We start from the raw sequence: 14,513 nt of genomic DNA on the forward strand, positions 1-14,513 counted from the left end.
ACACAGTAAGAGCAAACAAGTGCAATCTTTCAAACATTAAAAGTCATAATAAAATCTGTACAACAGATAAATAAATTTATACCTCTAATAGTTAGCTTGTAACAACACCAAACCAAATCAAACCAAAAACAGATACTGCCCAAAGTCACCGGTTTACTTAAAATTCTACTGATGGTTTTACATCTCAATCATAACAACTTGAATTTTTACTAGACTACACAAGTTTAGGTTGATAAATACTTTTTTTAAAAAATAGGAGGGAGTAATAAGAAATAACAAAATGGTTATAAAGAGCTTTCCAAACATTGGAAATAATATATAAAAATTAGGGGAAAATGTATTAAATGGGTCCACAAGGTAACTGATATTACACTAGCATAAGAAAAGGAAACAGGTGAATGTTTGAATTGGAAAGAAAATTTGGCCTTTTTATTTAAAAAAACAAAACAAAAAACACGGCAACAACCTCAACGATGACAGAACCCTGTCGTGGAGCCTAGAGCAACTCTGTGAGGCAAGAGTACAAAGATTTAGGCTCATGTACCTGAAAACCACAGTTAGGGAAAAAGCCATGTCAGGAAGTGGGTAACAACAGAATAAGAACACATATAAATTAAAGGCATACTGTTTATCACCCCACATCATTGCACGTATGGTAAAACAATACTGTAGTTATTCTTGTGTGAGAAAGTTTTCAATGAAGTAGGAATTTCCATGATGAATACAGGTGTAGACAATCTTATTACCACAAATTTAGTAAATATCAAAACAGTGTGACACTAATCTAATTAGATTATCTAGATGTTTTACTGGAAAGATAATTATTTCCCTGCCTTCGTACGTTAACTTAAAATCATTTATAAATGGAAATATAGGTCCAGTAGAAAAGACTTTTCACATGCAATCCTATACAATGCAGTCCGTTTCATCAATTTTTTTCATTATTTCACACTGGATATGTACATTTCTAATATATACAACCACCATGTCCGACAGACATCACTCAGCTGTCCTTTGATCACACAAATTTTTATTTATATATACAATTATATCTCCAGATAGATGCTTTACTCCTCTAGGCAGAAACAAAGTTAGCCTGAAGAGTTTAAGTTTTTTAGAATTTCAGGAACTTAATGTTTTATCTTGAATGGATGATAAGATGAGGAGTCCACAAAAAAACACAGCTATACATGCCAACCTTTTCAACAGAGAAGTGTTATCTTTAGGAATAATGATCTGTGCAAGATCATTAGTGATCTGAGAAATTTCATGTGCCACACAAACGAATATGAAAGTGCTGACGATGATGTTGAGTGTAGGGTTTCCAGGTATGAGTACCAAGATGCCCCTTGTGTCCGCTGCCAGCCATATGTGGTATTGGCAAATAAACAGCTAGGAGGAAAGATATTTATAAGTTAGATATGTACAGAGGGTCCAGGAATATATAACACTTTTTCTAACTTAAACATTTGATAGCATAATTACATTAGCAGGTGTTTCCAAAACCATTTAACTCTGTCTCACTGCTGGTTCTGAAAAGTCTACTGTGGAGCCTACTCTCCAGAGCTCCTACATGCTGAAGCACAGCCTCGAAGTCCTCAGGAAACAACTGACAGGAGTCCTCTGACTTGACAAACATTCCTTTGCTTGGCATAGAAGCAAATGACAGAATGATATCTGGACTCTTGTATTCATACCTCAAATAAAGAATGACTGTGTGTGTGTGTATATCTAGCTATAAACCTATGAGTGTACCTGTGTGTGTACAATGTCATCTCTCTCTCTCTCTCTATATATATATATATGTTTGTGAATATATTTTTATATGTATGAGTGAGAAATGGCAGGGTGTTTAAGACGTCCTTATGTTTGCTATGAATGGCCAAACAAATGTTCTGAACTACATTCACATGTTTCTCAAGTGTATTTTAAGTTGAATATTGGATGATTACACTATTTCTTTTGATTGTGATTACAGATGTCGTTCTTCCATCACCCTGCTTCAAAATATAAGTAGAAATATGCTTAAGCTACTTCAACAAATATGAGGACTATGGCATTTCTGTATTATTAATAGAAACACTAAATAGTAAATTAATTGAATTAGTTGATAAAACCTCTCATGCTTTAAATATTAAGGGACTGGCAAAATAAATATTCTTTAGTCCACTGAATGACTTGGTAAGCCATTCATGATCAAGAATTTAAATTCTACGTAATCTCTCTTATAAATGAGACTTAAAAATAATAGGACATTTGTTCAACAATTCAAAAGAGAAATTTACTCCCCTAAAGAAAACTTAATACATCTTATACTCAAAAATGTATCTTTTAAATATTACGCTTTAAAAATTATTTTATAATTACAGTATGAATTTTGTTTTAAAATATACTGTTTCAAATAAAGCTCAGAACACTCAAAATTTATTTCTAAACTTACTTTAAACTGATTTTATAGATACCTTCATATTAGGTATTACACACAGAATATAATGAGTTTTCAATTTTTCCCCAAATTTCCAATCATAAGAATGAATTTTATTATAAGATTATAACCTAAATTCCAGTAATATCATATTTAATTATAGAGAGGAACAACAAAATCAAAGTCCTCTCAGCTTGATTTCATTTATATCTATTTCATTTTTTTTCTCTTCTGATCTCAGCACCCTGACTATGCTTGAAGGCTTAAGATAATATGAAGAACACAGTGAAAGTCATATTATCTCTAGTCATTTAAATAAAGCTTTGAAAAATTCTACAATATGTTACTACTTTTGAAGGTACTGAGCTTTTCCCTCTATAATTCCATAAATAACATAGCTTTGGTTAAAAAAAAATATGTCAAGAGTCACATACACACACGCACATGCATATATAACACTTGGCTGTGTAAGATAGAGCAAAATATTAATGTACCAACCTCTAAGGAAATTTTCCCAAACCAAGCAAAAAATGAACTGTAAACAGAACGGGCATATCCAGGAATATTCCTTATGAGGATAAAGGCTAAAATCTAAAGAAAAATCATAAACATAAGTATTAATCATGTTTATTAAAAGCATTTTGCTTTCCTTCAAGTTATAACTTCATTCTTTGTATTCTTAAACTTGATACATACATGATGTTTCTTTTTCCCCAACCGATAAAGTACTAGCATCTACCCAAGCTGGATTTTGCACACGTGGGGGTCTGCATATTGCATAGAAGTGCAGATATTAGGTAGGTGGTCCATGACTGAACAGTTTTATTTTATGTATTGGAAAAAACATGAACCCACTTTGAGGCCCTTTGTATAGAAAGAGATAACATATTTATGTGGCAAAATTGATAAAATCCTATGATAATAGTTTGTTTCTCCCATAAAGATCCTGCAGAAATTCTCCCTGCTCCTCTTCGCTGGCCTACTCATTTTTCAGACCTCAGCTTAAGACACTATTTTCTCCAGGAACCTTGCTAGGTTAGGAAGAAGTCCCATGTGTTTCTACAGCACCCGATAATAATCACCGCACTCATCACAATGTACTCTACCTGCAACCAGAGGTATCTCTGCAAAAACGTAAATCTGATCTGAGCTGCCTCTAGCCTCTGCCCGACTCCCAGTCACTACCGCATTCTTCTCTGGTCCAGTGGCCTTCTATAATTAGTTCCTCAAATGTGCTACGCTCCTTTCCACCACAGGCCTAAGTTCTTGCTGCCTGCTGTGCCTTCATCCTTCCAAATCACTCCAACTCCAACTAGGTCATATCTCCTCATGATGTTCTCTTATTGCACCATGTACTTCTATTTATAATTATGTGGTAATTATATGATTATTATTTGTAATAGAAGAGTGTAGGCTTGATAAGGAGAGGACGTATGTCTGATATGGCTACCATTGATTGTATCCTTCAGCATAATATGTAGCACATACTAGGCATCAAATATTGTTAAATTTTTTAAATTGTTAAAAGTAAATATATGACAAGAACAATTAACATTTTCTAAGTGCCAATTACTGATCATTTCCATACACTTAATATAAGAACCTTTTAAAAGAGATTTTAGTATCCCTGTTACAATAGAGGAAAGTAAGGCTTAAAAGTCTGATCTCAAGTTTCTGTGCCTGGAAAGACTGTGTTCTTTAGAAGAAACAATTTCTCTAAATCAAGTTAGTTACCTGCACCACAGAAACACACGGGTGGAGTTCATTGCACTCGGCTTTGTTTTTACAGCTGCTAGCCCAGATGGAATAGGTCTACAACAAAAAATACACGAATCGGTTTACAAAAACAGCACTACCTTCTAGAGGCAGCATTCTCAGGAAATGTTAGTTTTCTTTATTTATAACATTATACTTCATTATGTTATTTTAAAAGCTTCAGTAAAAACTTCCCACAGGTTTGCTCATCACTAGATTGGTCTCAACTCCCCAACCATAAGCAAGCGGAGAGGGGCTCAGGTCTACCCTTTTCTGAAAACAGTGATCATAGGCAGTGATGGCTTTTCACATCAAACACCTTACATTTATACTTTCCCTCCAATTTATTACAACTTTTAAAATTTCAATATTGCTGAGCTTTCAGTTATTCTTCATATTTAACTTGTATATGTATTCACTTGAGAATTTATGTTTAATTGGAAAGTAGAAAAAGAATTTTAAAGATTTTATTTATAAAAATAATTGATTAACTTCCTATCTCTTAAAGTTAATTTTCTATACCAATTAGGATATTGGAAAATGAGACTACATTTTGAAACTTACCAGGAAGGAAACTACTGAAATAAACAACAGAACATTTGAAATTTTGTTTGAAAAGAGAGGTTCACCCTTTCCTTCAGAAAGTACTTGACGCTTCTGTAAAGCCAGATAAATGAAAGCAAACAACATTCCATGAAAGACTACCTGAAAAATAAGAAGATAAAATTTGTTTTAAACAGCAACTTTCCAATAAATAGCAAAAAATTTGGTAAATGAGAAAAGCATGTATAAAAGTAAGTAGGTTAAAAGCTTAAAGTTTCAGAGTTTCTAGGACTTAAATTTCAAGAGTAAAACTTTAAGCAGTGATTGTTACAAACTATAAACAATAGACAAGCAAAATCTTGTGTAACAACACCAGAAAAACTGGTTCATTTTGAGGAGTTTCAGCAGCAAGTGAAGAAACAATTTTAAAATAATAATAAAAACTCAGTCTGAAGACAAATGATAAAACTTAATTGTATTCAACCAAGGTAAACATTTTATATTGGTACTTCTCTCAAATAAAACACACAACAATAACAACACTGAGCTCATATTTTTAAAAAGGAACATGTGCACATAACAGTGAAAAAATATGGTGGACTAAAAGCTTTCTTTTTAAAACAAAGACTACCATATCATAGCAGACTGCTCTAAAGAGAAAGTTGAGAATTTACAATTATTTGATGACAAGAGCTTACAGAGCTTTTTATTAATACATGGTTTTGAAATGCAATGTAGTTCATTGCAAAGTGCACATGTGTTGAAAACCTCGGAATGGCACAGAAATAGGCAGCTAGAAAACATTTGTTGAATGAAAAATGGAATAAGTCAAAGATGGGAGGAAAAGGAAAAAGAGAAAAGAGGGATAATTAATATTTATTCAGTGTCTATTATTTTCCAAATGCTGTGTGGGATTTTTTACATTCTGTTGGCCAACTGAATCTTAACCGTCCTTCCAGATTAAATTCATGGAATCATCCATGGCACTGCTCTCTCCTGCTCTGCAAACTTCTACCTCCAAATTTAGATTGCACAGTTTAGCACCCAATTATAAGTAATATACCTGGGCTTTAAACCAGATTGTAAGGTTGAGAAGCCTGGAGGTCTATCTTCTTTCTCTAACATATCCCTCACAATAACAACACTGGAGAGCATATAGGACCCAATACATATTGTGCTGAGTGGCTGAAGCATATACATGAAAGATTACCTGCAAGTCAGAATTATGACTCAAAGGCCATGTTACAGATGTTTTTTATAGTTTATTTCTGCTGATATATATACACATGCATACCCTTTCTCTGATATATAAAAGTATAGGGACAGGGCTGCTCTGATTTATCAAATCAACATGTTTCCTTAAAACTAAATAAAAATATTTAATTTTGCCAAAGAATGTTTTTCAAGTACAGTTTGAAATGGCTGAAGATCACAAGGTAAATACATACGTAACGGTCTAACCTCCATCTGAACCACCATTCATACACATTCCCTTTCAGTTCAAAACACTTGGACAATGGCCAAAGAGAAAAGATCTTCTCAAATGCACCCTGAGAAAAGGAATCCAGAAAATAAATTAAGATTGTACAAGTCAATACTTGTAGAACACTATAAAAATTATAGTGTCCTACAGTGAGGATTACATATCACTTGCAGCTTTTACATTCTATTTATTTCATTTAAAAATATCACTTCATTAGAAATTCATCTGAAAATAAATCTATTTTACTAATGGCTAATACTGATAACCTAGACCATTTTTGTTAACTTACTTCCATGGCACACGCAAGGCTACTGAGACTGAAACATTTAAAAAGAACAAGCTGGTAACTGGAAAATTATTCCATTTAATATTTTAAACCTAATACACAAAACAGAAAATATGTATTGATGAAAACACAAAAATACAAAAGACATCAGCCAATAAGGTATAAATAACCTAAAAAAATGATGATTAAGGTTAAAAGATAGATTTTTTTCCCTCTAAATGTCCTTAGTAATCTATAATTAACCATGTAAGCTAAAAGAATCCTCTGAATTAGTCCCCTTAGTCAACCATTCCCAAGTGCCATTACTAGCTTTTGAAACAAAGTTTACAATTTTACTCTGGTGAAGTTAGTGAATTGTATCCCTTTATTAATCTGACAGCCTGGAAAATCTGAGAATGAAGAGGCAGAAGTCTTGGGTACATTCCTGCACATTAATGAAGTCTTTCAAAGATGAGAACAAAAACCTCAATTTCTAGACTAAAGAATGACGACAAACTCTATTAAGGAAAGCTCCATTATTAGATCTAATGCCACAGCATTAAAAAAACTTAACATTACAATTTTTTAAAGGCCAAAATTAAGAAAAAATATAAAAATTGTGTTATTTTAGTTAATACTGAATCATAAGGTCAGAAAAGCTATTATTTTAATAAATTGTAATATTCTCCATTTCACAACATAATTTAAAATGCTTATAGCTTATTAAAAATAGAACCTATTAAGGATGATTCTTAACAAAATTTGCAATATGAAGTACTTTTATATCATATATGCATACAATATAAAATACAGAAATATGACCCAATAGGTATATAGCTATTAGATTTGATCTTATGTATCATTTCTACATGATGTATTTATAATGTACCACTTTATTTCTGATTAAAAATTTGTTTCTTATATGAGCAATAAACAAGTATGTATAGAGCACCCATTTTGTGAAAGACACTGAGCTATCGCCTGGGCTACCTACTTTTTTCTTGTCAAATGGTAAACACTAAATCCAGGGCAGTGAAAACCTCTGGTCCACCTTCCTTTCCCTCCCTCAGATGCATCACAGAGTGTTGGGAATTTTAATGAATGACTGTTAAGTAGCTGTTGCGGTTACCTGGCTATTTCTTTATACATTTGCTTATTGTTTCCTTATTATTTCATATATCTATCTGCTGCAAAAAACCTTAGCGGTCAGGCAGAAATATAAATGCTTTATTTCTAAGTATGAATATAAGTACAAAAGCCTATGAAACAAACAAGCAAAGAACCAGCTTTGCAGGATTACATCCCCCACCCCAGTATGTAGCACCTGCACCTGATGCAACCAGGCACTATACAAGACAGAGTGTGGGAGGCAGAAGCAAACTGCAGAATTTGTCACAACTATAGGCATTCAAATTAAAATATTTTGTTGTAAATATCATGTTGCCCAAATGAGATTCTGCCTGATGGACGAAACCAGCAGGTAGCAGTTTGCCACCCTGCTAAAGTAGCTGAGAAAATCTCAACCATCATAAAAGGTTAGAGATAAGAAAAAAGCCAAAATTTTAATAAAATTAAACATACTACATATATACAAATCCTTTGCTCCTAAGCTGGTTTTACTAACTGCCAAAATTTTACTCTATGCAGTTATGGAAAAATCAAGTAACACTTTGATGCAATGAATAATGCACAAACCAAGTTGCAAATTCTGTCAAGAGAACTCTGATCTCCACTTAAGAGTAGTGTCTTATAAGAGGCATTCAATAAACGTTTGATTGATCAAGTAAAATGGGTTTTGAACAATTGCCAGAGGAAGAGCTTTAAATTGCTCTTACAACAAAAACAGGGGTAACAAAAGTAGGTCTCAAAAGAACTACACTGAGTAGTCAACTACAGAATGACACTTTTATTACAGTCATTAAAAAATGAAGCTAGAAAGAAGCTCTGACTCTTCTTACATACTTTAATAGACCTGAACACTAAAATAACAAAATATAAACTAAAAAGACTGTACAAACCTGAGAATATGCCAAAAAACATATACATAACAGCAAGAAGGCTAGTTTCAACAGTAAGCCAAAATGCCAGAAACAATTTCCTAAGAGAGAAAATATTTAATTTACTAAAAAATGTAAATTTACATAAGAAAACATTAAATACTATTTAACATAATGTATTGCATAGTTCTTAATATAATTCAAGTCTGCTTATAGGTGACAAAATATATCTAAGTAGTATAAGTTATAAGTAGGAGAAAAGAGGAAAAAAGGTTGAAGTTACAACATACGTCTGATAACTCTGATACCTGCTGTTCATCCAACTATAAATATATTTGAAAACACATCCTGGATTCAATTGTACCTATTACCAAAAAGTTACAACAAAATTTGGAACAATATGTTCAATATAATTCTAACAAATATTCATGTTGAATATAACTTAGGTAAGACTACTTAAACATTAAAGTTCTAAAGAGATGGCTTAAGAACCACCTAATATACTAGGGTTTAACCATAAGATATATTTTAACATATGCATATTTTAAGTTATGTGTTCAGTTTATACACACTGATTATTCATTTGATTAATACTTTGAGTTTATGTCAAGGAATTAAACTACAGAGATTGTCCGAAGACACTAATGGACTTTATTGAAGACTGGAAATCCAACTCTTTCCTGAAAAATTATTCGATATTATAATGGAAGTCAACAGAAAATATTTTTTGATATACAATATTTGAATAGGTTAAAGAAATTATGAAAAATATTTTAATGATAATGGTCTTGAGGTGGGGGGAAGCCTTAAGATAAATGACTATGGCCTCACTTTGAACACTATCAGTAACCGGCTATGTGAAATTTGAAGATGACAACTTCCTGGATACTTGGGTTTCCTTATAATAACTGCTTAAAGCGTTGCCTAGAAAATAAATTATATTAGTGGTTTTTAAACTTGACATAAAAAGCCTTTTTGCAAATGAATTTTTATTCAAAATCTGTGTGTGTGTGTATGAAATTAAATAAAGCAGAGTTGTCAAGACTGAAGCAGGATGTAACAGACTGGAGCCTTGTTCGGCTTTTGCTTGTCTTCTGGCTTTCTCCATTCTGGCTCTTACAAGACCATTTGATAACTGTTGTATTAGTGAATAGGTAAAATGGCTTTTAAAAAATTTAAATAAAAAAACATAATATAGATTCAAACTGTTATTCTGCACTGTTATTTGAACTACTTAGCTGGAACATTTTAGAAACAGTTTTTAAGAACAAACTTTCAAAATGCCAATGCTGCACATACATTTAAACTGTTTATATTTCTCAATAAAAACAGCCTTTAGCAACTAAAAAGAAATTGAGCACATTGAAAGAATATATTTATCAATATAAGTAAGAGAGTATATTTACCGTTTGCTTTTTTTTGGATAATTTGAGGCCACAGTGCTAAAGTAACATATATGACTATGAACCATACAGTGACCAAGGGGACAAAGTAATAGAATTGATAAGGCCGGTCCATTACTATACATAACACCACTACCAGGAAATTGAGACGAAATAAGACCTATTAAAAAGAAGAAAATGGTTTTCATTCCAGATAGTCATGAAAAGCAAAGACAGATTCTCTCTGACATATTATAAATATTTAAGACTAGATTAATAACTGTACAAGTATATTTTACTAATCCCTAAAATTATATTTGTTCTACAATCATTGTAAAGAGTTGAATTGAATATAAAATATTTATGCATCATTACTTTAATTAAATCTCAGCAAAGCCAGAGCCTGCGCTGTCCTCTGGCTACAAGTGCTATCACGTTAAATGGGAAAGAACCATAAATCTCCTTCCTAGGGCTACAGTTTATAAGCAGAGATTAGATTACCTCAAGAAAGGGTGTCCATTTCATCACTATTTAATGCTGATTTACCCCATTTGGGATTAAATTGAAAGCTGTCATATACACAAAATGGTATTACTGAAATAGAATCTTTGAGACTTATATAACAGTCATTTCAGACAGTCTGATGGCATTCAAAGAACAAAGAATCTGAGAAATTGGGATTAGAGCTGCACCACTTACTATGTGACCACTGGTAAATTATTTAGCCTCTCTGAGCCTCAGTGTCCTTGTCTGTATATGAGATGATCATAACTCAGGATTGTAATGAGGGGTAAGTAAAATAATGCTCAGAAATTGCCTAGAATAAGGCAGAAACTTAATAAATATTATTCCTCTTCTAAGAGAGAAAATATAGGACATTACTGTAGAATAACTCCAGGTAACTGTACATTTCTGCAAAACTAAAGTGAATAAACAGTATTTTCCCTTATGTACCACTGCGTTTATTATACATTCTCATCTCAATTATATTTTCCCTTCCCTCAGTAACAATTTATTTCAAATTATTAACTATAGAATACAAAAATAACACAGCTTTAAAGTGCCAGTTCATAAATTCAAATGATTCACAGTCTTATAATTATTTATATTTTAACAACAATTAGGCACAGAAGCTTGTTGAACTGAAAGAAAAAGAATATAATTGAATGCATTCCTACCTGACATACTCTATGGATTCCAAAGTCTCCTTTGATCCAAAAGTACGAGAAATGCCCATACCCTGTCTGAAATAGATACGCAGCCACCAGCACCCGGATGTGCATGTACACAGGCAAAAACTGTTGACAAAAATAGATAGGTAAAATATATGTTGGCACTAACCTCACCCTGAATTATCATAACCAGTGCTTTTAACCAAGATAAGGAATTATCGTTATCATTGGACATTAGATCAATGAAAAGATTTATTCTCAAAAGTTAGGCATTATAGTAGAAATTAAAAATGTAGACTTGGAATCAGACCTAGATTCAAATTCTGGTTCTGCCACTTAAGCTATGTGACTTTAAGTCTGAGTTTTCTAAACTGCAAAATGAGACTATCACCTCTTTCCTCAAAGGGTTCTTATGAGAAATGCATGAGTTAATATAAAGCGCATTGTATAGTTCTTCCAGTTGGAACTAAATGTATGAAATCTATAATTACTAATCACCACTCTGGTTTTCACATTTTCCCAATGAGAAGATAAAAAACAAAAAAGTCTACATTTTTAGCCCTGTTTTATTTACAAGTCTTGTAAATAAAACGGTCACATTACTACTTAAAATATTTATTTAGCTAAACATATATATTTGAAAACATATGCAGACATAATTTAGAAATATTATTTTCCTCCCATTCATTCTATAGAATAATTTTATTTTATCCTCCTACACAAATGTTTCATTATGACCAAGATCCTTATAATCATTTGCCATGGTTTTTCAGAGCATCACTTCTTCACTTCGAAGTTAAATGAAATAGAGGTATACCATATTTCTAATCTCTATTTTATGGGAGTCACTGGAAATATTATTTCACTTACAAGTGCTAATTCTCATTACCTTAGAACACTGTCATTCCACTTATCCACCAATCATTGGTCCTTCAGATGCATATTCATGACCTCTACAATATAACTAGAACACTGTTTCTGAAAATTATTTTTTAAAGACTAGTTCAGTGATATCCAACCCCCACAATTAATTATAAGGCCATTCTTTTAGGGATAACTACTGAACTAACATAAATTTTCTTGGCTTCTATTTTGTAGACTCATCTGATCAGCTTCATAATTAACCAGCATCAACAATGCTTATTAGCGCTACACTTTGGTTAATGTGTCTTTCCCAAGTGATGCTTTGTAGAATAAAATAAAATAATTAAATAGACACCTTAAATAGATTTTATAAGGCCTTGGATGTATGCATCTTTTGTATAGATGCTTGAACACACCTTTTTCTTTTCTGAGGGGTAGTATTTTTTTTTTTTCTGGGAGGAAATCTCTGAATCTATAATAGCTCATACATTCTTTAACATAGGCACACTGTAGCCAAACTGTTAAGATTCTCTGTCTCCTAAACTGGCCCTCTTCGTGCTTCCTTGTCACCTCTTCTTTACCTGTTTATTCTATCCTGGAATGTTCTTCTCCTGAACCCTTTTTTGCTTATTCAAATTCTATTCTTCTTTAGAACCCTGTTAGAAATTTCCGGTCTTTACTTTCAGATGAAAGTTGTTTCTTCTTCCTCTGAGTTGCCAGACCATCGACAATCTATATACCAGAGTTTTTATTTATTGCTCTTCATTAGTTCTTTTTAAATGGCTGATCTCATCATTAGATCAGAAATTTTCAATGGAAGTGTAACATATTAAAATCACAGGGAAGATGGTGGAAAATGCAGTACTGAAACACCTCAGGATTCATCTAATCTAAACCTGTGCCTTTACTTCACTCTTGAATGTTTTCTTCAAGTACCTTAGCACTTTTTAGAAGCCGAAAACATACAAATTCCAAAGACAATCCATTCCATTTTCAGATGGGCCTTAACTGCTATAAAGTTGCTTTTCATGAAAAGTTGAAATGTAACTATATGTAAAACTATCAATTTAAGCTCTCTAGGGCACTGCTGTGCAAGAGAAATAAAAGTGAGCCACACAGTGAATTTTCAAAAAAGTTAGAAGAAACAAGTGAAACTTGAAATTAGTTTAAGTCAATCAACATATCTAAAATATCATTCCAACATGCAATTAGATATTTTATATTATTTTTTATAGTAAGTTTTGAAGTTGGTATGTGTTTGTTATGATGAATCATACTTAATCTGGTCTGTGTTTCTCACTATGTAGCACAGCACATCTTAATTCTGACTGGCTACATTCCAAGTGCTCCACAGTCACCCGTGGCTAGTGGTTACCCTAATGAAGAGTCTAGCTCTAAAGCCATATGCACAGGCTTAATCACTCTTACATCTAATAGTTCTACAAGTATCTGAAAAACAGATGTCAAACCTAGGCTAGCCATTACTAATTACTTTAACCACTCTCCATAAAACATGCTTTCCTTTCAGAAAGACTGGGGCTAGGCCTACAAAGTTGGGACTTGGTTCTTCTATTTAAACAGTAAAAATTATTGATTTAAATGGAATTAAACACTAGCACAACAATTTGCCAAACACTATCATGACAATATTGGATTATTACAAATTTCATGTAATAATTCCCTCAATTTTTTATTTTAGGATATTTTCAACCAACCGAAAAGTTGCAATAATAGTACAGTGGACATCTACATACATATTACACTGAAACATTTAGAAGTATGTTGCAGACCATACAACATCATCCCTAAATATTTTAGCAAGCATCTCCTAAGCAGTAAAAATACATGGCCATATAATCATTATACCCCAGAAATTTAATATGAATATAATAGTATCTACTGTGCAATGCATACTCAAATTTTCCCGATTGTCCCAGTAATATTCTTTATGGTTTAAAATTTATTGTTTTTGATTTAGGAACCTTGAATCAATGATCACACATAGCACTTGTCATTCCTTGTTAGTCTCCTTTAATTTAAACTGTTTTTCTTTTTGTCTTTCATGAGTCAAATATTATTTACAATAAAATTTTAGGTATAATATATACTTAAATTTCCAACTTCATTAAAATTAATAGCTAGGCTGACTTCTGGTTCTGTTCTTTTTCTAGTCCCACAAAATTTCCCTTAAGACCTTTGATTCATGTTCTTTCATAAAGTTATTTACAAATTCTCAAAGGAAAAAATTCACAATGGAACACAAAATCATATATTGTATATATAACTACTTTGCTGTGCTTTCCATGTTAAATTCATAGTATTTTATCCATATTGGACATAAACTGTTTTAAAAGAATGTTTATACGAAGAACTGTAATCTGCTAGACCATCTGTATTATTTTAAGAATTCTCTGTAATCTTTGATATAGTTTATATTTTAGTATAAAAACATAGCACAACTGAAGTTTAATATATTTTACTCAAAATAAGAAATGCATTTTAGGTAATTAGAATAATAACGGCAGTTAAAACGTTTTTAATTAAGGTAATCCCTCGAATAGCCACAAATCAAGTCCCAAAATATGTTATAACCCATGTTAATAATGCTTTGCTGATGTAGATACAAG

General features: G+C 32.2%; 1 protein-coding gene across 1 annotated transcript in view; it reads right to left on the bottom strand.

Moving 5' to 3' along the window:
* Positions 1 to 401: 401 nt before the first annotated feature.
* The window catches only part of CASD1 (CAS1 domain sialic acid O acetyltransferase 1), a 42,615-nt gene continuing 28,503 nt past the window's right edge, over positions 402 to 14,513 (bottom strand). The window contains exons 11-18 of the mRNA XM_090287222.1: positions 11,029 to 11,148; positions 9,875 to 10,031; positions 8,490 to 8,569; positions 6,172 to 6,273; positions 4,745 to 4,885; positions 4,160 to 4,237; positions 2,924 to 3,016; positions 402 to 1,392 (exon numbers count right to left, since the gene is read on the bottom strand). Of these exons, the coding sequence (XP_090143348.1) occupies positions 1,123 to 1,392; positions 2,924 to 3,016; positions 4,160 to 4,237; positions 4,745 to 4,885; positions 6,172 to 6,273; positions 8,490 to 8,569; positions 9,875 to 10,031; positions 11,029 to 11,148 (1,041 nt within the window). The 3' untranslated portion in view covers positions 402 to 1,122. The remainder of the gene's footprint in view (positions 1,393 to 2,923; positions 3,017 to 4,159; positions 4,238 to 4,744; positions 4,886 to 6,171; positions 6,274 to 8,489; positions 8,570 to 9,874; positions 10,032 to 11,028; positions 11,149 to 14,513) is intronic.

The sequence above is a fragment of the Furipterus horrens genome, unplaced genomic scaffold, assembly GCF_987537825.1.
Source record: "Furipterus horrens unplaced genomic scaffold, mFurHor1.1.pri manual_scaffold_9, whole genome shotgun sequence".
Lineage (NCBI taxonomy): Eukaryota > Metazoa > Chordata > Mammalia > Chiroptera > Furipteridae > Furipterus > Furipterus horrens.